The following is a 21453-nucleotide window of genomic DNA, read 5'->3' as shown; positions in this document are numbered from 1 at the left end:
CAGGCGCGGCACTCCCCAGGGCTGTCCCTTGTCTCCTCTGATTTTTGCCATGACAATGGAACCTTTGGCAGCACTGATTAGGAAGGATCTTGGGATACGGGGATAGACAGCAAAACAGGCACCCACAAAGTTGCGTTTTATGCAGATACATGCTCCTATTCATGAGGGACACATGGACGACAATGCCCAAAGTGATGTCCATGCTCCAAGACTTCAAGGAAGTATTGGAGTTTGCTATTAATTACTGTAAATCTGAAGCCCTAAACATCACTGAGGAGCCAGGGGATATTAAGATTCTTCAAGGGGAAGTCCCATTGGTTTAGGAGGAGAAGAAACTGGATTATCTGGGGATAACCTAGACAAGGGAGTATTAAATCCTGTATGGGGCAAATATTCCCCCGTTGTGCAAAAGGCTACGGGAAGATCTGAAGTGATGGGACTCGCAAGAACTCTTGTGGCTTACTTGCATAGCCGCAATAAAAATGACACTATTACCCCGGTTCCTATATTTTACTGGTTCGCGCCCGGTTGGAATCCCAACCCATATGTCAAAAACTTTACAGTCTGAAATTCTTTCTTTCATCTGGCATAAGAAGCGCCCAAGGGTGCCCAGATCAGTTATGTTTCGACCACCAAGGCTATGAGGGTTGGGAGTGCCTGAAATCAAGCGTTATGAACTGGCATCTCAAGGAGCTCCTATGCTGTATTGGTCCGGAACAGAGCAGGGGAAAGGGTGGTGTAAGCTTGAGCAGGAAGTCAAGAGTATCCTACTCGAGAGGATGCAATTCGTGAAGGGTGTGGCCCGAGGGGATGGAGGCCCGCTATTGGAGGCCACCAAGGGTTACCTGGAACAAGCGTTGCGATGGAAAAAAATACCCCTGGGGCTTGGGCAGTACAGTGCGATGGGTTACAATAAAAACATTTCCCCAGAATGGAGTAATACCTTCTGGGAACATTGGGTGGGCGTGCAGGGCTCTCACTCTACAATACTTTTTCCAGAATGGTGAACCGCTGAGGTTTTGGGACTGTAAGGGGAAATTTAATATCGGGGAGAGTGAACGGTTTAATTATATAAGATTATACCAGGTGCTGCAGCAGATGATGGGCTTCCATATATGGGTAAATGGGAAGAGAATATGAAAACAGTAATCGAAAATGAGGATTGGAGCCAAATATGGGAACGGGCGCACAAGGCGTCCAGGTGTACGGCAATCAAGGAGTCCGCATATAAGATCTGTTATATGTGGTACCTGACTCCACAGCGAATACACAATATGAATGATCAACGCTCACCCTTGTGTTGGCGGCAATGTGGGGAGGTTGGAAGCTAGGGACACATTTGGTGGTCCTGCCCGAAAGCACAGTTTTTTGGAAGGAGATCTTGGGACATATTAAGGACATAGTGGGGGTCCAACTCCCGGAAGATCCTAAGGTGATATTGTTGGGTGTTGCAGTGAAAGACATATATCCGGCAAGTGGAACCAGGACAATCTTGATTACACACCTGCTGACAGCGGCCAGAATGACATTAGCACAGGGGTGGAGAACAAAAGAGGGTCTGGTGGTGGCTCTGTGGTGGGTCAAGATCTGAGGAGTTTTGGCTATGGAAAAGATATGCGCTCTGACACGGGGTACTTACCAGAAGTTTCTCAATGTGTGGTCCCCCTTTCATGATCATGTTAAAGAAAGAGAGCAACCGTTCTTTAGACCGGGGGTGCTTAAAACTTTCTCCATTGTGTGAGCGGGTAAAGAAAGAATTTATGGACCAATAAGGTGCAAGTAGTTACCTGATATTAGGAGTCAAGCCAAGCCTAGTTATTTGTTTTGTTGGGGGTTGGATGGGGGTTGGATGGGGGGACTGGAGGGTAGTCATTCTGAAATAATTGAAAATTGTGGTGGTCACTTGAGAGCCAGGGGACTTTGAAAAAGATTGTTCACTTGGTTATTGCTGAATGAATGTCATGTAAGCACCTGCATTCGAAAGTAAAGCTGAATTGAACTGAACTTTGTATTGCTCTGGTGACACCACTTGAATAAAAGATTTTTAAAAAAAAGAATTACTCTTAACCTTGGCATTGTTCTGGGCAACCCTCCAGACCATTGTTCTTCGCCTGCCAAGCCACTACAGAAGGGGAAAGACCATATGCAGATCAGGCATGGTCCTATCCCAAAAGGGGCAGTACAACCCAAACTGCTAGGCCACATCCGTTCTGCACAAGACCACGAGGCAGCCATTGCATGCGAGGCATGCCATTATCTTGCAGACAGAGCCAGGAGCACAGCAGCATTGGCATGAAGAGAGCAACTGGCACAGCAGATACCTAGGGAGTGCCAGCCAAGCACATTTTATAAACATAGTCACCACATCTGATAATTCATTTAGGGATAGGAAACAGAGAATACACTTTTCAGCCAATGTTCCAAGTATTCTTCTGAAAGGTAATGGCTTGATTGCAGATGTAAACCAGTTCCTACTTTAATACAAATCTCTAAATCAAGTGAGTCTTTGGCCACTTGATTTATGAGCAATATGTGTGATCTTGCATCTGTTTCTTGTACTGAATTCTTGTGAAAAATAAGTCTTGGCAAAGCCAACTGTTTTGGCTCCTGTCGCTGTTAGCAACCACTGAAAAGTAAGGAAAGCAGGAGACCCAGTGGCACCCGCTGCTGTGGCGCAGCCAAGGAAGACACCTATGTTGAAAAAAGCAACTTTGCGTCCGCTTTTTTCAATATAGGTAGGGGCCGCAAAGGCCAAGTCAGGGGTTGCAAGGGAGACTGCAGGGGTCACAGCTCCAGCTCTGGATATTACATTAAGCAACCCTCTCTTGTATCATATATGTTCTATGGAGCACTTGTAACTGTGTCAGACTATGGGCCTCATTACGAGTCCGGCGGTAACCGAGGCGGTAAAACCGCCTGGTTACCGCCTGGTTACCGCCGGACTCGTATTACCATTCCGCCTCCGTGATTCCCGGAATTACCAGGGCATTACAACCCCGGTTTTCCGGGAATCACGGAGGCGGAATGGTGTTAATCCCCATTCCCATCGAGTCCTATACGACTCGATGGGAATGGGGATCATGGAAACACCGGCAGCATCTCGTAATGCTGCCGGTGTTTCCTCGTCCGCCTGCAGGCGGGCGGTGTTAAACCCGCCAGGTCAGACCTGGCGGGAACATCACCTCCCGCCTGCAGGAGTCGGGATTAGGCGGTCCGGAAACAACGGTGATGGCGGGTTTACCGCCACCGTTATTTCTGGACCGCCTGAGTTGTAATGAGGCCCTATGTCTTGCGTTCTGTGAGACCCTTATCGCGTACAGTACCGCCTTGTCCCAATCCTCATCCTCTATAACAGAACCCAGATCCGATTCCCACACCTGTTTTACTTTGAGTGTTTCAGTTCCCATACCATCTAGCAACTTCTCGTAGAGTCTGGAGACCTTTTGCCACCCGTCTTCTAATTCATATAGCAAGGCCAGTGTTTCATCGCCCTTTGTTTCTCCTGGCAGTTCTGCCCACTTCTTCCTTGCAGTCAGCAATAACTGATTGTATAGCAGGAATTGGCCATTATCTAGACTGTATTCCTTCTCCATATCCGGGAACTGCATTAATTGCCCATCCGGGAAGGGACTCCCCCATGTAGCCAGATCCAGATTTTTCATACCCTCAAGTTTCGTAAGTCTCCCTTATCCCTGAATATCTCGACTGCCAGTTGGGTATGCAGAGAGTACGGCTTCCGTATCTGGAGCATTTTCCGTGCTCTATCCCAGAGGGTCCTTCCCTGTTCCAGGAAGGTAGGTTTACAAGGTAGATATCGCTCTGTTATCCATAGTTCAGCATTACTGGCTGGATAGCTGCTTGCATTGAATCAGTATCCAAAGTAGCCTCACCAGACAGCTATCCCACCAGGTACTGCACTTGGGCCGCCAGATAATACAGCTCGAACTAGGGCAGCTATACCACCCATCTTCAAATCGCCTGCATAAAGTAGACAATGTAATCTTGTGTCTTCCAGAACCCTAAAGGAACCCCTTGATTGCTGAATCAAATGTCTTAAAGAAGGATCTAGGAATAGCAAACGGTACATTGGCGAAGTGATAAAGGAGGCAGGGCAGGATGACCATCTTAGTCAGTGCCACTCGTCCCTTCACAGATAATGGGAGTTTCTTCCAAAAACCTATCGACTGCACCACCCCCTCAACTGCCTGGACCGTATTTCTCTTATGGGATTCCCCAATATCATGGCAGATTACAATTCCCAAATATTTAAAGGAATCAGTGTCCCACGTGATAATCAGTCCCCCCTCAGGTTTAGAGGCCCATTTCGCCAGAGGGAAGACACAAGACTTGTCTTGGCTCACCTCTAAGGCCGAAAGTTTTGCAAAATTATCAAACACCTCCATAATAACCTGTAGATTCTGTTCTGGCTCTTGAACATATAGTAACATATCACCCGATAAAGGGAGGTCAAATGTCTAGTCCCGTCCACCAGTATACAAGCTTCATTAAATTATTTTCTCAAGAACCCTGCCAGCGGTTCTAGTACTAAAATAAATAGCATTGGTGACAGCAGGCCACACTGTCTAGTCCCCCTCTGCATCTCCCATGATTCTGATACATACCGCCCAGTCATAATCCTGACGGTAGGGTCCTCATAGATCAGTTGTACCCACCTCGGGAACCTCTCCCCAACCCCAAACTCATGCAGCACTGTGTACATCCAGTCCCAGTATACAGAGTCAAAAGCTTTCACAGCATCTAGTGAAACCACCACACACAGCGCCTCGTGCACCTGAGTTCAATCAATAATGTAATGGCGCTGCCTCAGGTTAAGGAAAGTATTTCTCCTAGGGACAAAACCTGTTTGGTCTTGATGTATAAGTGACCCAATATATGTCCGGAGCCTCCCAGGCAGAAGAGTGGTCAAAATCTTTACATCCTGATTCAACATCGACAGCAGTCCTTAAGATGTGCAAAACCGCTGAGGTTTTCCAGCCTTAAGAATCTGAACAATCATTGATTGCTGCATACTGACCACTAATCGGCCCTTCTCATATGGTGCCTCATATACTTTCAACAACTGAGGTGCCAGCTCCTCTGCATATAACTTATACCATTGAGCCAGTAACCCATCCCCTCCCGGCGTCTACCCAGCTTTCTGAGACCTTATCACCGCCCTGAACTTCCCCTCTGTCAGAGCGGCCCCTGGCGTCTCTGCCTGTTCCAGTGTCTTTTTTGGCAGTGGAATCAGAGACCATGTAAATCTTAGTTCTTAGGGGTCAAGCCTCTCAATATTGCCATATAACCTGTTATCGTATCTACTGAAGATCCCATTGATCTCCGACTGAGATCACCAGCCTTTCCCACCTTTAGCCACAATCTCAGTATTCACATGTCACAGGTTTTCCCTACGGCAGAGCCAAGCCAGTAGCTTCCCAGTTTTGTCCAACTCTTCATGCAGTCTGGCTGTGTATACGCCAAAATCAAATTCCCAGGTCTCTGTGCCCTTCTGTCTAACTGCCACCAGACCTTCTTCCTTGTAGCTGTCAGAATCTGTCCTGCACTGCAGCCTCTGAATGTCCCCCTCAACTTCCTCCAGTTCCTTCGTCAGGGACTTCCTGATCCCTACTGCCTTAGCTATAGCTTCCCCTCTAACTACCACCTTGAGTGCATCCCAGATAGTACTCCAGTCAGGGGAGGAAGGACAGCTCAGGGGCAACGCACTTGTCTTGAAAGCAAGAACAATGCAGCGCAACACTGGTTCGAATCATGATCCCGTTCCTAGAAACCACTCGTTGGTATTAAGTGGGTTATAAAAGAACAATTATAATTATAATCTAGGTGCCCCACATTATTCTCAAGGTACTGCAATATAATGTATCCCAGGTAGTTTTGAAACTGGTCATCCAACAAGGACTCTGCTCTCAGGAGCCAAGCTATGTGGGTATTGGAGGAGCTCCCTTCCGCAGGGCCTATGTCGCCATCAGCGGTGAGTGGTCAGAAATGGACCTGCCTATGTACTTAATATGCACAAACTCACTTACGTACTCAGCCCCTGTGAACATATAGTCAATGCGCGTGTGAACATCATGGTGTACCGCATAATAAGTATTCCTCCTAATACCTGCGTAATGTGCGCGCCATATATCCACCAGCGCAAGGTCCTGTAGCATAATCTTGAGTGCCTTAGTCAGCGTAGACGGAGCCCCAAACTTTTCATCACACCTATCTGTCCCAGGTTCCAAATTGCAGTTGGAAACTCCCCCCAAATACCCAAAACAGATTCTGCATGTGTGCCATTTTGCCACATAGCGACTGAAAGAAACCGGTTGCAGCGTGATTGAGGGCATTCCACGTACCCATGTACCACCACCCACCTTCCATCTCTATCAGAATGGACAGCAATAGTCTGAAAGGGTCAGACCCAGCCACCCATATGAGAACCCCCCTTGCATAAGCAGAGTAATTGGAACCAAATCCCACTACCCCCACTTCGCCATGATGGCCTGCTGCTTGCCGCCAGTTAAATGGGTCTCCTGAAGCACAGCGATCTCCACCCGCTTCCTTTTCGGAGGACAGAACTCACCCTATTGCGTTTGACATATCCATTTAATCCCCGGACATTCCATTTAGCCACTTTAATGATATTTGCCATTTTGAAATAAGAGAAGTATCCTCCCCCGCCTACCGACACTTGTTTCCACTTCCATCCACAAGGCCCCTGCGGAATCCCTGTACCTACACCTTTTCAGTGTCCATAATTGCAACAAGACAATCTCCTCCTCAATGGTCTCCTTATCCTCCCGACAAAACCTACCCCACCCCAAAAACATGTAGCCTTTCCCTTGTGACAAGCTTAAACAAATGTGAAACCATAACCAGAAACTATTCAACCCACTCAACAGTGTACCACCATTCGAATGATCCCACCTTCCCTGTCTGTTACTGATGAGTAGCCCAAGCAGGCTGCAAGCACCCATAACACAGGCACTTCGCAAAGGGAAAAGAAACTGCAGGGGTCATCCACCAACATCTTGCTTGCGTATGAAGCAAGTTGGTAGCCATTAATAGGTCAGAGGAAAGACCCCCAGGATATTCTTGGTCTATGGACATGTCGAAAACCTCCCGACATTCATCTGTGTCCCCTCGGTTCTGGCGTATCAAATGTCTTGCGATGCACCATTCCAGATACAGCCGCACTGAGTGTCCTCTGTCAGTGGTCCTCCCCTACTGGCGCAGAGGCAGCCATCCCATTACCATCCATCCAATGGTGTACTTCTTCCGGAGTATCAAAAAAGTTTGACCTTCCGTTATGTAGCAACTTCAGCTTGGCCAGGTATATCAAGATGCACTTCAAGCCTTGTTGGCGCAACTTTTCCTTAGTGCGGACAAACCTATTCTGGCTCTTTTGTACCTGCGCCGTATAATCCGGATAAATCGCCAACGTGTAAGATCCTCTCTGCAGCTTACCACCTTCTCTTGAAAAACAGAGGATCCGTTCCTGAATTCTAAAGTTCAGTACCCTTGCAATAATAGGCCTTGGCAGGGCTCCAGGCGGGGGTCTCTTTACCAGAGATCTATCTGCTCTCTCGATTGCGAATCCTTGCGATAGATTTCCTGGCCCAATCTCCTCAAACAGCAGGCTTTTAATAAAGTTTGCTGGATCCTGCCCCTCTTCCACCTCCGGTAGCCCCAGGATTCTCATGTTGTTGCATCTCCACCTCCTTTCGGCATCTTCCGCTCTCAGCGTTAGGACCTTGTTCTGCACTCTGAGCACTTCCACCTGAGATGTCAGTGTGTCTGTGGCCACCACATTCTCTGAGAGGCTGACTTCCGCATTGGTGACGCTATCTGCCAGTGGATGGACATTTTGTCATAATAGAGTTACATCAATCTTGACTTCTTTGATTTTGATTCCACTGAGGTTCATAGTGCCGCAATCACCTCTAGTATTCTAGCGTCAGCATCTCATTCATGCACGTCCGACTCTTCGGAAGTCATGCGGTCCGGCAGCCCCAGGGGTACTCCCATTCCATCACGGTTACTTGCAAAAGCTTCCATCCATATCTGTTTCTGTCCCCCCTTGGCTTTATGCCCAGGCATGTCAGGCTCTCTCCAGCAGCCCAGGGCCAGTATCAACGGTAAGCCCTTTACTCCTTAGCATCCGTTTCACCTGGGAGTCCGGCACCCTAGGTCTTGCTGGTCAGGGGTCCCCAGCTTCAGGCCGTACCGTGGGCTGGGGGCACCTGGACCCCCACGTATTTAGCATGCAAAATCGTTCCTCAGAGAAACCTGAGGGCTCTTTCCCCTCTGGTCGCCGGCCAGCCAACTCCACGGGAGCCCAAAGATCCCTGCTGGAGGCCATCCTCTTTTCTCCTGTGGACCGCTGTTCCTATCACGGCCCCATGCGCACTGAGCATTCTGCTCTGCTCCAGAAGGGGCCACTGAGGCTGTCCCACTTCTCGTGCCCACCCCTGCTCCCTGTGGTGTAGCAGGTCGCTGCTCCTGTTGCTTCATGCCTTATACCCCACAGCAGTTCTGTGTGGCTCCCCAAGAGGTCCTCTGGATCACAGTTCTTCACATCTTTATTGCTGAATCCCTGGCTATAGTATGCCACCGCCCCCGGCCACAGCCCCAATCTATAGGGAGCCACTGTCTCAGTCATGGTGCCTTCTCGCTCAGTCTGCTCCTGTCTCTCAAGGGAGGACCAGAGGTCTGTCAGTTCCACCATGCCTGTGCACAGCAATGCTTTCAGTATTCTTTCTTCAGGGTTACATTGGCACCGGTAATGCAGCCACTATCAGGATTTCGCCTGGGAGCTCTCGGCTCCAGCGCCATGCTAGTTGACCACGCCTCCCGATCTGAGATCTGCTTGTGGTTTTGGCATTGTGTGATCCAGAGAGAAATGTGATTACTTAAGGTAATTGGTGTAGCAGAGGGAAGAATTAGGTGAGCAAAGTATCCAGAGAAGTTGGAATGGATTTAAATCATGTACAGTGCCCTGAATCACCCATATGCAGCACTCTAATGCCACCTCAGAACATGCATCTGCATGGCAAAGATAGGTATGGAGAAGGAGAAATGCGACCCACATGGAGAATACTAAGGTTTATCTAAATTATCCCGTTATCCTACTGCTGGCGAGCTATGCATCATTATACTCTGAAATGCCTGGAGACAACACAATCGGCAGTAGAATGTGGTATAAACCCTAGAAGCATAACATTACACTGGGAGATCCCTCAGTGGAAAGATCCATATTCAGGTAGTCATCAATCCAACAATCTTATAACCTAAGCTCAAAGGCACTTTCTGGGTGTGAATGCTTCTTTCATACACGTGATGCTTAGTTATTGTTTCATTGTCTATCCTATTTAACAACTAATGTTAAATGTTAATGATTTTGATCTCATCTTCCACAAATGCTAAATGCATCATTGATTCTTTGTCAAATCCTGAGCTGCAATACATGTGACACATCCTTGTTCTTTTGAGTTGTTTCTTATGCATACCCCTTTGCACATGTTCCTTGTGCCCCTTTGTTCAGACATTTTGCAATTAGTTACTAAGCTTACGGAATGCACCTACGATCATTCTTCCATTATATGCCTCATTATTTACATATTCATATTCACGGGAATAATTTAATTAGAGGAAAAACCATATCGATCAAACATACTTCCTTGAGGATTCTGTAAAATCAAGAACTGCTCGGTATTGGGTTATGGTTCGACTGCATATGTTCTTAGGAAGGAGAATCATGACACAGAGTACTACTCTTAACTGAGTTCAATTTTTGCATCACAGAAGCTATTTATTTAATGTGAAATGCATGGGTTTGACTCGACATAGAGCACATTCTGTTTCAGTCCTATATCAATTGATTTAACATTAAAACCCACCTTTAACTTTTAGGCGTGCAGTTTCTGTCAGTTTCTCCGTCTTCAGAGCTACGGTCCCAGAATCCTCTGGGGCCACCTGCTTCAGAGTCAGGGTGTGACTCCGGCCTATCTTCTTGATGTCATTAAAACTGTTAGGGTAGAGGAGAGTGTCGTTCAGGAACCACTCTGCCTCCTCGTCTTCATGGGACAGCTCACAGCTGAAGATGGCACAACTCTCCTCGTCCACCTCCACGTCTTCCAGGTGTTTCAAGATCTGCACATTACGAGCTAGGAAGGAAGGTGTCAAGAGCAGTGAATAAGGTTTTATGTGTAAATACCAAGTATCAAATAAAAAAAAAAACTGCTATTACATTGAGCATTGCTCATTAGGTCATACTGCTACATTGAATTTCACATTTAAAAAAGGTCACAAATTCTATTTCAGATCATCTAGGGCAAAAATATTTAATTTTGATAGTGTTTGCATTGCTTACATGGGGAACCCACATTTGATTGTGGACATTCACTGGATTTTTTCAGTAATAATGAAACTGTCATGAATTGTTTAGTTTCTCCCTTTTCTGTATATTACTACCTGGGCTCAAACACGATCTTTATTTAAAGTTCTTCACTATGTGTTTCTGTTGCATTCCATTGCTGTTTTCTGTCTGGCATACAGTCTCCTCGCCAGTCCCCTCTCTGTACCCCTTTCTCGATGACTCCTGACAGAGCGCCCCTGCTTATTGCTTGCCTGTACACCTTCCCACCCACTTCTTGTTTTTGTTCCTCTGTTTGTCCCCTCACATAGGCTCCATCCCATGTACTCTTCTCAGTCATTCCTCACTTTGTTTCTGCATCTACCGGTCAGTTTCTTGTTTCTGGATACATTCCCATCTCCTCACACTGCCCCCTTACACAACAGCCCCTGCTCGCGCATCTTTCTGTAGTCACCTCTCCCCAGGAGACTCGTTTTTCAGTAATCATTTCTGTCTCCTCAGCTAGGGCAAGCAACCAACCCCCATTCTCTCCAGTTACTGTTTTGGGTGATCAATGCCCAACCCCACTTTTGTCTCCATTTTACATATATGCTCCCTGCATCATTATTACTATGCTTTCCATTTCTTCAATCAGACCCTGAATCCGTTCTACTGCCACATCGGTTTCTGACTCTGGGTCCTACTCTGTCACCATTAGAGAATCTGGCAGAAAGAGCCTCACTGCAAAGGTTTTGCTGTGCAGGAACTCCTAGCCGGCACAGGCAGACCTTGGCCTCCCGTGCCTATCATTAATGCGTGAGTGTATCTGTCTAGATATCTGCCGTGCAAACAAGGGAGCACAGCAGAGGACCCGGGCTACTGTATCTGTGTAGATTGTTTCCATGCACAAATGCACGAACTGGTGAGATCAGCAATGGATGTCAGCATGTTATTCATGCAGGCCAATTTCAATGGATCCCTGCTGTCTGAGCCTACTTTTTGAGGGGTGGAGAAAGGCACCAAATGCTTTTTTTTCATGTGTTCTGTACTCATTCAAAATTAGTTATTCTATGCCATGAAGGTCACACCCTACGTGGTCCTGGGTGAGGAATTTGGACAGAGGATTGCACTGAATGCTGTGGAGCACTATCACCACCTGAATAGCATTAGAAACTCTAATGAACTTGGTCGCGGAAGGAGGGCTGAACATCCCGAGCTTGCAGAAATACTTCTCGGTTATGCAGCTGGTGGCAGCAAACAACAGGTTCTTCCTAGAGGAGGGTGACCTGACTATTAGTCTGGTGACCTGGAAGATGGGAGCATTAAGGCCCAGCCTATTCCTCTACGGGATGACGTGCCCAAACCAATTCTCCCAAACAGGGAAGATGGTATTTAAGATTTGGCAAACACTGATGGGCAGGACAAAAGATGGGAGGAGGTTGGCCACTGATCAACCTCTATGGGGAAATAGGTTAACCCCCGAACCTAGGTTTGTACAGGGTTGCCGAGGTTGGACAGAAAGAGGGATAGAAACAGTGGGTTATGTGATCAAAGCAGATGGCATGGTGCCCTTCCAGTACTTGAAGAACACTTTTGGGGTGGGTGCAAATATGCATTACCAATATTTACAGTTGCAACATGTGCTTAGTCCATGGTTGAGGGAGGACTCTGCAATTTCCAGGGCTTATGGGTGTATAGCTAGCTCTGCAGCAAAATCGCTGATTAAACTAAGGGAACGGTGGGAAGGGGATTTGGGTCCCCAGGATGACAGGGATTGGGAATGTGCCCTTGGGATGGCCAGAGAGATAGCCATAGATCCCAAGCTTAGGACGATCCATTACAAGGTACTGCATAGGGTGTACTACACCACACAGAGGCTTTTTAGGATGGAGAGGAGAGAATGACACTTGCCCCAAATGTAAGATGCAGAGAGATACATATTACCATATGTTTTGGTCCTGCTCAAGAATACAGGTCTATTAGAAGGAATATGTCACTTACCTGTAACTCCTGTTCTCCAGCATTGGTATCTTGCATAGATTCAACATGTAGTAAATATTTCCCGTCGTCAGGCTGGGAATCCTCGGTATCATAGAGCAGTTGAGACTTAAACTGATATTTTCAGTCCTTTTTGCGCTCTAGTATAGTCATTTTGGGTCATACTGCCCACAGCCAATAGGAACACCTCCCTTAGCCCCTTCCCTGTAGCCATCTCCAGATTTGGCAAGCACACAGCAGTGGCAGTAGGAGCCAAAATAAGAGACAGAGGGGTAGGTGGGAGGGTCGCATGTGAATCTATGAAAGATACCAATGCTGGAGAACAGGAGTTACAGGTAAGTAACTTATTCCTTCTCCAGCATTGGATCTGTGAATAGATTACAAAGCAGCATTAATAAACAATACATACGGGTGGAGACAGGCTCCAAGCACAATTTACCAATGGAGACTTACTAACCTTACACAAAAAGCATCCTCAGAAATGACTGGCTAACCTTAGAACCTTCTGCTGAATTCCTGTAGACACAGTAGAATTTGGTGAATGTGTGCACTGATCTCCAGGTAGCTGCACAGCAAATGTCAGGCAGCGGGATACTGGAGAGGAAGGCAGGTGGAGTGAGCCCAGGGCCTGCCCGGGAGACACCAGCCAGCTGCTGATGGCAGAAGGAAATGCACGCCGCAATCCACCTTGATATGGAAGGTTTAGACAATGCCTTTCAAGGTCCAGTTGGACCAAACGACACAAATAATTGGTCCGTGAGACGGAATGACTTAGTATGTGCAACAGAGTACTTTAGGGCAAGCAGCACCACGTCCAAAGAATGCAATGCCCATTCAGACTAAGACAATGGCATGTCGAAAAACACTGGCAAGATGACTGGTTCATTAAGATGGAAGGTGAATGGTAACTTAGGAATAAATGTTGGGTTCGTTCGTAGTATGACCTTTTCCTTGTGGAATGTCAAATAAGGCGGTTTGCAAGAAAATGCCTTGATTTCACCCACTCGTCTGGCCAATATTATGGCCACTAAAAAAAGGGGTCTTCCAAGGAAGATGCTTGATTGATGTCCTGTGCAGGGGTTCAAAGTGAGGTTTGACAAGCCTTGACAGCAGTACATTCAATTCCCACGTGGGAGCTGGGCGCCGGATAGGAGGGAAAGGCAGGAACAACCCATGCAAGAACTCCTTCACCAGCCTGTGGGACCAAAGGGATGGAACACCTGGAGATCAATTGTACCAGGAAATCGCAGCTAAGTGCACCTTGATTGATGAGTCGCCTGACCAGCTTGAGCTAGCGATAGCAGCTAAGCGAAAATGTCCTGTGGCCGGACGGCATAAGGCCGCAACTGATGACCCCTACACCACACCTGGAAGCATCTCCATTTACTCCTGCAACATGTGGAAGAAACAAGGATCCAAACTCTAAGAACACCAGAGCCAGGCTGTCAGATTGAGTAAGGCTGGGTCATGGTGCAGCACTGCAACCCGGTTCCTGTATAGGAGAGCCTGGTATGCATTCAACTTGAGAGGAGCAGCCTGACGAGAGGGCAAGGAGGTCAGAGTACCAAAACGGCCTCAAGCACGCTGAGGCCACTAATATCAGTCTGCACTGATATAGTCTGAACGTGTTGAGGACCTGTGCCACCAGTGGGAACCGAGGGAATGCATAAAGGAACTTCCCCTCCCATGGAAACGCAAAGGCGTCCCCAAGCTCTCCGGATAGGCAAATCGGCTGGCGAAACTCTTGCACCGACTGTTGTCATAGTCAAGAAGAGGTCGATCTCCAGCGTGCCCCAAGTCCGGAACAACAGTGAAGTTGCTTGTCGTGTAGTTCCCACTAGTGGCAAGAACGCAACTCCCTGACTCCCTGCTGAGGGAGTCCGCTACGGTATTCTGAACCCCCGGTAGATGGAGGGGGGTCAGGAAAATGTGTTGTTGCAACATCCAGTGCTAGAGGGCCTGGACCTCCTTGGATAGCTGCAGAGACCTCACCCCCCCTTGTTTGCAGGCATAGAACATTGATGTTGTATTGTTGGTGTAGACTCGCACCACCTTCCCCATCAGTAAGGGGGGGAAGGACTTCAGGGCCCAGAAAATCACCCTGAACTCCACAGATTTATGTGTAGGCAGATTTTCTATGTGGACCAAACACCCCTTGTTTGCTGGTCCTCACATTGGGCTCCCCAACCCTCCAGCAATGCATCCATCGAGACGGTGGCTTGGTGGGTGGGTAGCCTAAAGGGTTCACCCTTCACTAGATGTACTCTTACTGACCTCAAGCAAAGACTCAATTTGAAGTTGTGCATCAAAGCTATGCAAAGGATCCCGATGCCTGAAGCCATCGAGCATCTAGGAATTCCTGTACAGGCTGCACGTGCAGCCGAAAGTGAGTAATCAAAGGAATGCATGAGAACATCATTCCGAGCAGCGGCTTGTATTTGCGAACCTGAGTCACTGCTGAGACAATGCACTTTTGTGAGGAGCGCCACTACCTGCTCATCCGAGGGTGTTGCAGTGCAGGATAGAGTGTTGAGCTTTGCTCCCAGGTAGAGCACCTATCAATGGCACTAGGCGTGATTCTGGGAAAATGATGGAGAATCTGAGTAGCTGCAGACACTGGATTGTGAACGCTGTTCTGTCTGTCTCCAGTGGGTAGGAAGGGCCCTTACCAACCAGTCGTTCAAGTACGGGTATACGTGAATGCCCCTCCGACATAGATGCACCACCACTGGTGTAAGTCACTTGGTAAAAACCTTTGCAACTGAAAGAAGGCCGAAGGGTAGAGCCTTGAATTGGTAGTGTGCTCCTGCCACTACAAAAAGCAGGTAGCGCTGGTGTGAGTAGCGAATACGGATTTGAAAATATGCATTTTCAAGATCAAGGGACGCTATGAAGTCTCCCTGCTGCAGCTGGGACAGGACTTGTTGCAATGTTACCATACGGAACGTCTGCACTTTGATGAATTTGTTGAGCACCCTCAGATCTAATATGGGTCTCTAACCCCCTGAATTGTTGTGCAATGCCTTTTTTCTAACCAGAAAGTAGCGTGAGTAGACTCCTGTGGACAGTTCCTATTTGGGCACCTTCTCCACCACCCCTTTCACAAGCAATGGCCGCACTTCTTGTAGCAGGGGGTGGTGTAACTTCTCCCGCTTGTGTGCGGGTGTAATGTCCGGTGGTATGTTTACGAACTCCGGCAAGTGGCCCTGCTTGAGAAGGGAGAGCACCCAATCATCGGATGTGATGGTCTTCCATTCCCTGACGAATTGTGACAGCCTTCCTCCCACCGGGGTGCGGAAGCAAGAGGACAGGGCTCTGGACTGGTCATGGTTGCCTGCCTGACTGGCCCCTGGACTGAGAGGAGTCACGTGCCGCTGTGTCCCTCTCTATAGTGCTGCAACTTTTTCCTGCATTGGTCGCCTGAGGAGTATGGCAGTGTCTTGTATGAGGAGGTGGAGTGGTATGAGGAACGTCTGTCCCATGAAGTTCTATTAAAGCACCCTTTTCCAGTGTGAAAGGACTAGCACCTTTGTTGCAACATGCCCAGGAAGGGAGCAGTTTTGGTGTCAGTCTTGATTGAGAGTAAGGTTTTGTCTACCTTTTTTCTGAACAGGTCGATGCCGTCGAATGGCATGTCGACGACTCTTCATTGTACCTCTGCCCGAAAGACTGTAGCCTTGGGCCAACCATGTCAGCAAAGCACTGCCCCATAACCTAGCTAGCGAAATCCCGTGTCGGCAATGTCTACCAACACTGAAATGGCATGATCCAATGCCAACTTACCCTCATGAAAAATGTCCATTGCCTCTTGCTTTTTTGTGGTCAGGCAGAAATTCTAGGATTGGGCCCAGTTTCTACCATAACTCGCGAACGCTTCTGGCGAGAATGGCCATTGCATTAGCAGCTTTGATGGTAGTGGTTGCAGTCGTTATAATTTCCTTGCCAAAGGCATCTAGGCGTTTGGCCTCCTTGGCTGGATGAACAGAGCAGCAAGATAATGGATTGGCAGATATTTTCCTGGCCACGGCAGAGACAACAGAGTCTGGTGTAGGCTGCATGAGGAGACAGATGGGGCGGTGTCTGGGACACTGTATTCAGGGACATCATTTGGGAGGTCACCAGGGGTTGAAGAAAAAAAGCTCTTGGTGTAGCGGGGCCCGTGCGGTGCAGGGGGCCCTGTCACACCAGATCAGGTGGGTCCCCGGCCCAGTCCTCACCCATCAGGGTGAAGGCTTGGCCGGGGAGGCAGTCAGTAGGGGTTGGAAAGGACCGCGAATTGTGGCACATGTCACATTCAGCTCCAACCCCTTTTCCCTCTGCTTCCTCCCAGCTCACATATAGAAACCAGGAGGCTCTCGCAGCTTCCTGGTTCCTGTTGCTGAGCAGCACAGAGGAGCCAAGGGTGGCCTGGAAGGACGGACTGAAGCTCCAAGAAAATGGTAAGAAGGCTTTTAAAAAGAATAAATATGGGGTGTGTTTTGCATGTGTGAAGTGCGTATCTGATATATATATGTGAATGGTGGGTGAATGAGAAGTGATGTGATGTGATGTGTGTTTTTGAATGTTCTGGGTGGGTGGGTTTGTGCCTGTGTACAGAATGCAATGAGTGGATGTAAGAGAAGGTGTGAGTGACTAGTGGGTGGACGAGAAGTGATGTGATGTGTGTTTTTGAATGTCTGGGTGGGTCTGTGCCTGTGTAGAGAATGCAATGAGTGGACATAAGAGAAGGTGTGAGTGACTGGTGGGTGAATGAGAAGGGATGTGATGTGTGTTTTTGAATGTTCTGGGTGGGAGGGTGTTTGCTTGTGTAGAGAATGTAATGAGTGGATGGGTGTGCCTTTGTAGAGAATGCAATGAGTGGATGTAAGAGAAGGTGTAAGTGACTGGTGGATGACTGAGAAGTGATGTGATGTGTGTTTTTGAATGTTCTGGGTGGGTGGGTGGGTGTGTTCCTGTCTAGAGCATGCAATGAGTGGATGTAAGAGATGGTGTGTGTGACTCGTGGCTGAATGAGAAGTGATGTGATGTGTGTTTTTAAATGTTCTGGGTGGGTAGGTGTGCCTGTGTAGATAATGCAATGAGTTTATGTTAGAGAAGGTGTGAGTGACTGGTGGGTGAATGATAAGTGATGTGATGTGTGTATTTGAATATTATGGGTGGGTTGGTGTGTACCTGTCTAGAGAATGCAATGAGTGGATGTAAGAGAAGGTGTGAGTGACTGGTGGGTGAATGAGTATGAAATTATAAATTACTCACTGTAGTGATTAACGTACTCCATGTTCCCTTTCCTCCATACTATATGGGCGTCCCTCGCTAGGGACGGGAGCGGAACCTTTTTCATCAGAAAAATCATCTTCCCCCTTAAATTTAAATGCACAAAGGGGCACGGCCCTGGGAGCATGCGCTCCACCGACTCCACCCACCGGCGCCACTCCTCAGTCCCCTTTGACTTGTCGACAATATTAACATTGCCTAATTACACCAGTTCTATTAGCGGGGATGAGGAAAGGGGACTGTGGACTAGGAGTACGTTAGTCACTACGGTGAGTAACTTAAAATTACTCCAATGTCCCATCCCATTTTCTCCATACTGTATGAACGATTACAACTGAATGTAGCCCCAGGGTAGAGAGCTGCCCCTCTTAAGAAAACAAGTTCCTCAACACTGCCTTGCCAAATGCTGCGTCCAACCTGGCGCTGCCATCCAAGCATTAGTGCTTGCAGACAGCCGAGGGAGTAGCCCACATAGCCGCTTTGCTGAAAACCTGCCACGGAACGTGTCTTTGGAAAGCTACCGCCATGGTCTTAGCTCTAATGGAGTGGGCATTCATGTTGTCTGGCAATGGCTTGTGCTGTCCCTCATATGCCCCCTTGATGGCCATAACCATCCACCTCGCTATAGAAGCCTTGGAGGACTGACAGTCTGGTTTTGAACCCCAAATGTGATGAAGAGGGTGTCTGATTTGCAGAAGCTCTTGGTTCTGTCCAGGTAAAATCTTAGCGCACGTCTGACATCCAGACAGTGCAATACCCTCAGAGTCTCATCCTTAGGGTCCGTGAAGAATGTTGGTAACACTATCTCCTCATTCAGGTGAAAAGAGGAGACGACCATAGGTAGAAATGTGGGGTGTGTGCTGAGCACCACCTTGTCCTTGAGAAATGTAGTATATGGCTCTGAAGAAACCAGCGCCTGAATTTCGCTGATTCGACGTGCCGAGATAAGCAGGGCCGTCTTGATGGTAACTAGCCCAATATCCGCTGATGCCACAGGTTTAAATGGCTTATGCGCCAGGGCACACAGGACCACAATTAGGTCCCAAACCAGGTGTGGTTTCTTGATAGGTGGATACAGTCTAGTCAGACCCGCCAAGTGCCACTTAACTACTGGATTCGACGATGAAAAAACCTCCTTGCCGAGTTCTTGTAGGCCCCAATGGCCGCCAGATACGTGCTGCATGTGTTACCTGAACCCCTGAGTGGGCGAGGTGGGCTGAGAAGGATAGAACGTTGTCCAAAGAGCAAGTCATAGATCAATTTCCTTTGATTCTGCCCAGTGACAGAACCTAGTCCACTTGCTTTTGTATTGGCTCCTGGAAGCATCGCTCCTAGCCCCTTGTATGATATCCAGGTTAGCCAGTGACAGGTGCAGATGCTTCAGGATAACCTGTTCAGGAACCACGCTACAAGAGCTAACTTCTGCGGGGTGGGGTGAGCCACCATGGTGCTAAAATGAGCCTTAGGCCCCGTGACTCCCTGACCCTGCTGATGACCCTGTGCACCAGGGGAGTGGGGGGAAAAGTGTATGCATTCATGTTGTTCCACAGAATCTGCATCACGTCGCCTAACAAACCCCTGCATTGCCCCAGCCATGAGACGAACTGGGGGTATCTCCTATTGGTACTGGTGGCGAAAAGGTCCACCTGCGGATGACCCCACCTGGTAAAGATCCCCCGAAGAACCTCCTTGTTCAACTGGCATTTCTAGTTGTCCCAGCCCAGCCTGCTGAGCCTGTCCGCTTCTAGGTTGGACTCCCCCGGGAAGTAGATTGCAGACAGTGCAAGTTGTTCACCAGAGGCCACTCCCAAATGTCAATCGACAGTCTGTAGAGGGGAGGAGACCTGGTGCCACCCTGCTTGTTGATGTAATACATGCAGCTGGAGCTGTCTGTCTGAATGAGAACAGACTTGCCAGTGATCATGGGGAGGAAGGCTTTGAGGGCAAGCCAGATAGCCATCATCTTGAGCCAGTTCATGAGCGCCAGCTGCTCCTGAAGTGACCATACTCCATGGACAGCGTGGCTGTCCAGGGTAGCCCCCCATCCCTCTAGGGACGAGTCTGTGGTAATGGTGACCTGAGGTGCCGGCTGCCGGAAGGGCCTGCCTATCCCCAGGCTGATGTTTGTACCCCACCAGACTAGATCCTGGTGCAGATGCTGTGGTACGCTGACCTGCTCTGCCTAAGATCCCTTCCCCTGATTCGAGGAGGCTGAGAAATGCAGCTGCAGCCTCCTCCTTTTGATCCTCGTATGTGACACTGCAAGGAGACATGCGGCCAGGACTACCAACAGCTATTGGTACCACCACACCAAAGTCATTGCCCCGCTGAGAAAATGTCCAGTGGCCCTCCTGATAGCTGCGATCTTGTCCGCTGAGGGGAAGATCCTCTTGGACCTTGTGTCCCATATAAGGCACAGGAAGGTCAGACTCTGCATGGGCAATAACTGTGACTTTTTGAGATCGATAGAAAATCACAGGCCGTATAGTGTATCCATCAGGGCAGAGGCTGTGTGCTGGACTGCCTCTGAAGATCCCGCACCCGGCTTTCTAGTCATCTAGATAAGGATAAATGTGATGGCCCTGTGCCCTGAGTAGGACTGCCACTGCGTTCATTAGCCTTGTAAAGACCCTGGGGGCCGAATTGAGTCCAAAGGGTAGAATCCTGTATTGAAAGTGAAAGCACATGATATTGAACCTCAGGAAGGATCGATGGGTTTCCCAGATCCGGATGTGTAGGTAGGCATCCTTCAGATCCAGGGAGCAGATCCAGTCTCCCACACACAATGTCTCTGCTATGAAGGCCGGGGTAACCATCTTGAACTTTTGGAGGGGAAGGGGAAGGGAAAGGTTCAAGGAGGAACGGTCCAACACAACTCTCAGGCCAGCCTGGTTCCTTTTGTGTATGGCGAAAATTTGTGAATAGAAGCCCAGGCCCCGCTGAAAGCTGGGTCTTCCTCCACTGCCTGGCTCGCTGCCAGCGAGCAGATTTCCGCCAGCAGAGTTGCAGGGGTATCAATCTGGGGGAGCGGGGGAGAAGAAGGAGGAGAAGGAGGAATCGGGAGCAGGAAGCCTGTGGATACCACACAGACGATCCATGGGCCTGTGAACTTTGTCCAGTGTACATGAAAGGCAAACCTGCTCCCACCAGAGACTCGTGGGTCTGGATGAGCCTGTCACAACGTCTTCCCCTCGGAGGCTGGAGCTGAGGAGGTGGGCTGGAAAAAACCCTTGCTAGCCGCCCTGTGCTGTTTGTGCTTGTACTGGCTAGGGGATCTGTCCGGGTGTCTGGACTGTCTCTCCTGGAAGCCCCTAAAGCATCCGAAGGACTGATCTTTTCCAAGCGCTGGTGGGTTTGGCTGTAGGTCTTGGGTGTGGATTTCACTGTCTGGGAGCTGTTTGTTTTCTTATTAAGTTCCTCATCCGTTGTCGAATGGAACAGGTCGCCCCCTTCAAAAGGCAGGTCTATTATGCGCTCCTGTACGTCTGGGTTGAATTTTGTCACCTTGACCCAAGCCATCCTTCTCCTGTCCGTTGCCATACAAATGGCTCGGCCTGATGTGTCAATGTGGGCCACCGTGGACTCCATTATGTCTTGTGCCACGATTTTGGCCCCCGCCAGCCCAGCCTTGAAACGAGCCTGGCTATGGGTGGTGAGCTCAAGAAGGAAATCTGCAATTTCCCACCACAGCTTCTGGTTGACAGCTGCCAACAAGTCTTCAGCGTTGGCCTGGCGCAGGTGGAGAGTGATGTTTGAGTAAATGTTCTTCCCGAACACCTTCAAAAGCTTTTCCTCCTTGCCCAGGAGTGTAGACCCCGAAGCAT

The 21453-nt window shown here is 48.7% G+C and overlaps 1 protein-coding gene across 12 annotated transcripts in view; it reads right to left on the bottom strand.

Moving 5' to 3' along the window:
- Window positions 1–21453, bottom strand: part of OBSCN (obscurin, cytoskeletal calmodulin and titin-interacting RhoGEF) — a 3169051-nt gene that overhangs the window by 2042832 nt on the left and 1104766 nt on the right. For all 12 annotated transcript variants that reach the window (XM_069647058.1, XM_069647065.1, XM_069647061.1 and 9 more), the window contains one exon: window positions 9903–10169. In XM_069647058.1, the coding sequence (XP_069503159.1) occupies window positions 9903–10169 (267 nt within the window). The remainder of the gene's footprint in view (window positions 1–9902; window positions 10170–21453) is intronic.

The sequence above is a fragment of the Ambystoma mexicanum genome, chromosome 2q (genome assembly GCF_040938575.1).
Source record: "Ambystoma mexicanum isolate Mex_15411 chromosome 2q, UKY_AmexF1_1, whole genome shotgun sequence".
NCBI classification, from domain to species: domain Eukaryota; kingdom Metazoa; phylum Chordata; class Amphibia; order Caudata; family Ambystomatidae; genus Ambystoma; species Ambystoma mexicanum.
The sequence above is the reverse complement of the archived record's forward strand: the minus strand, read 5'-3'. Positions and strand labels throughout refer to the sequence as shown.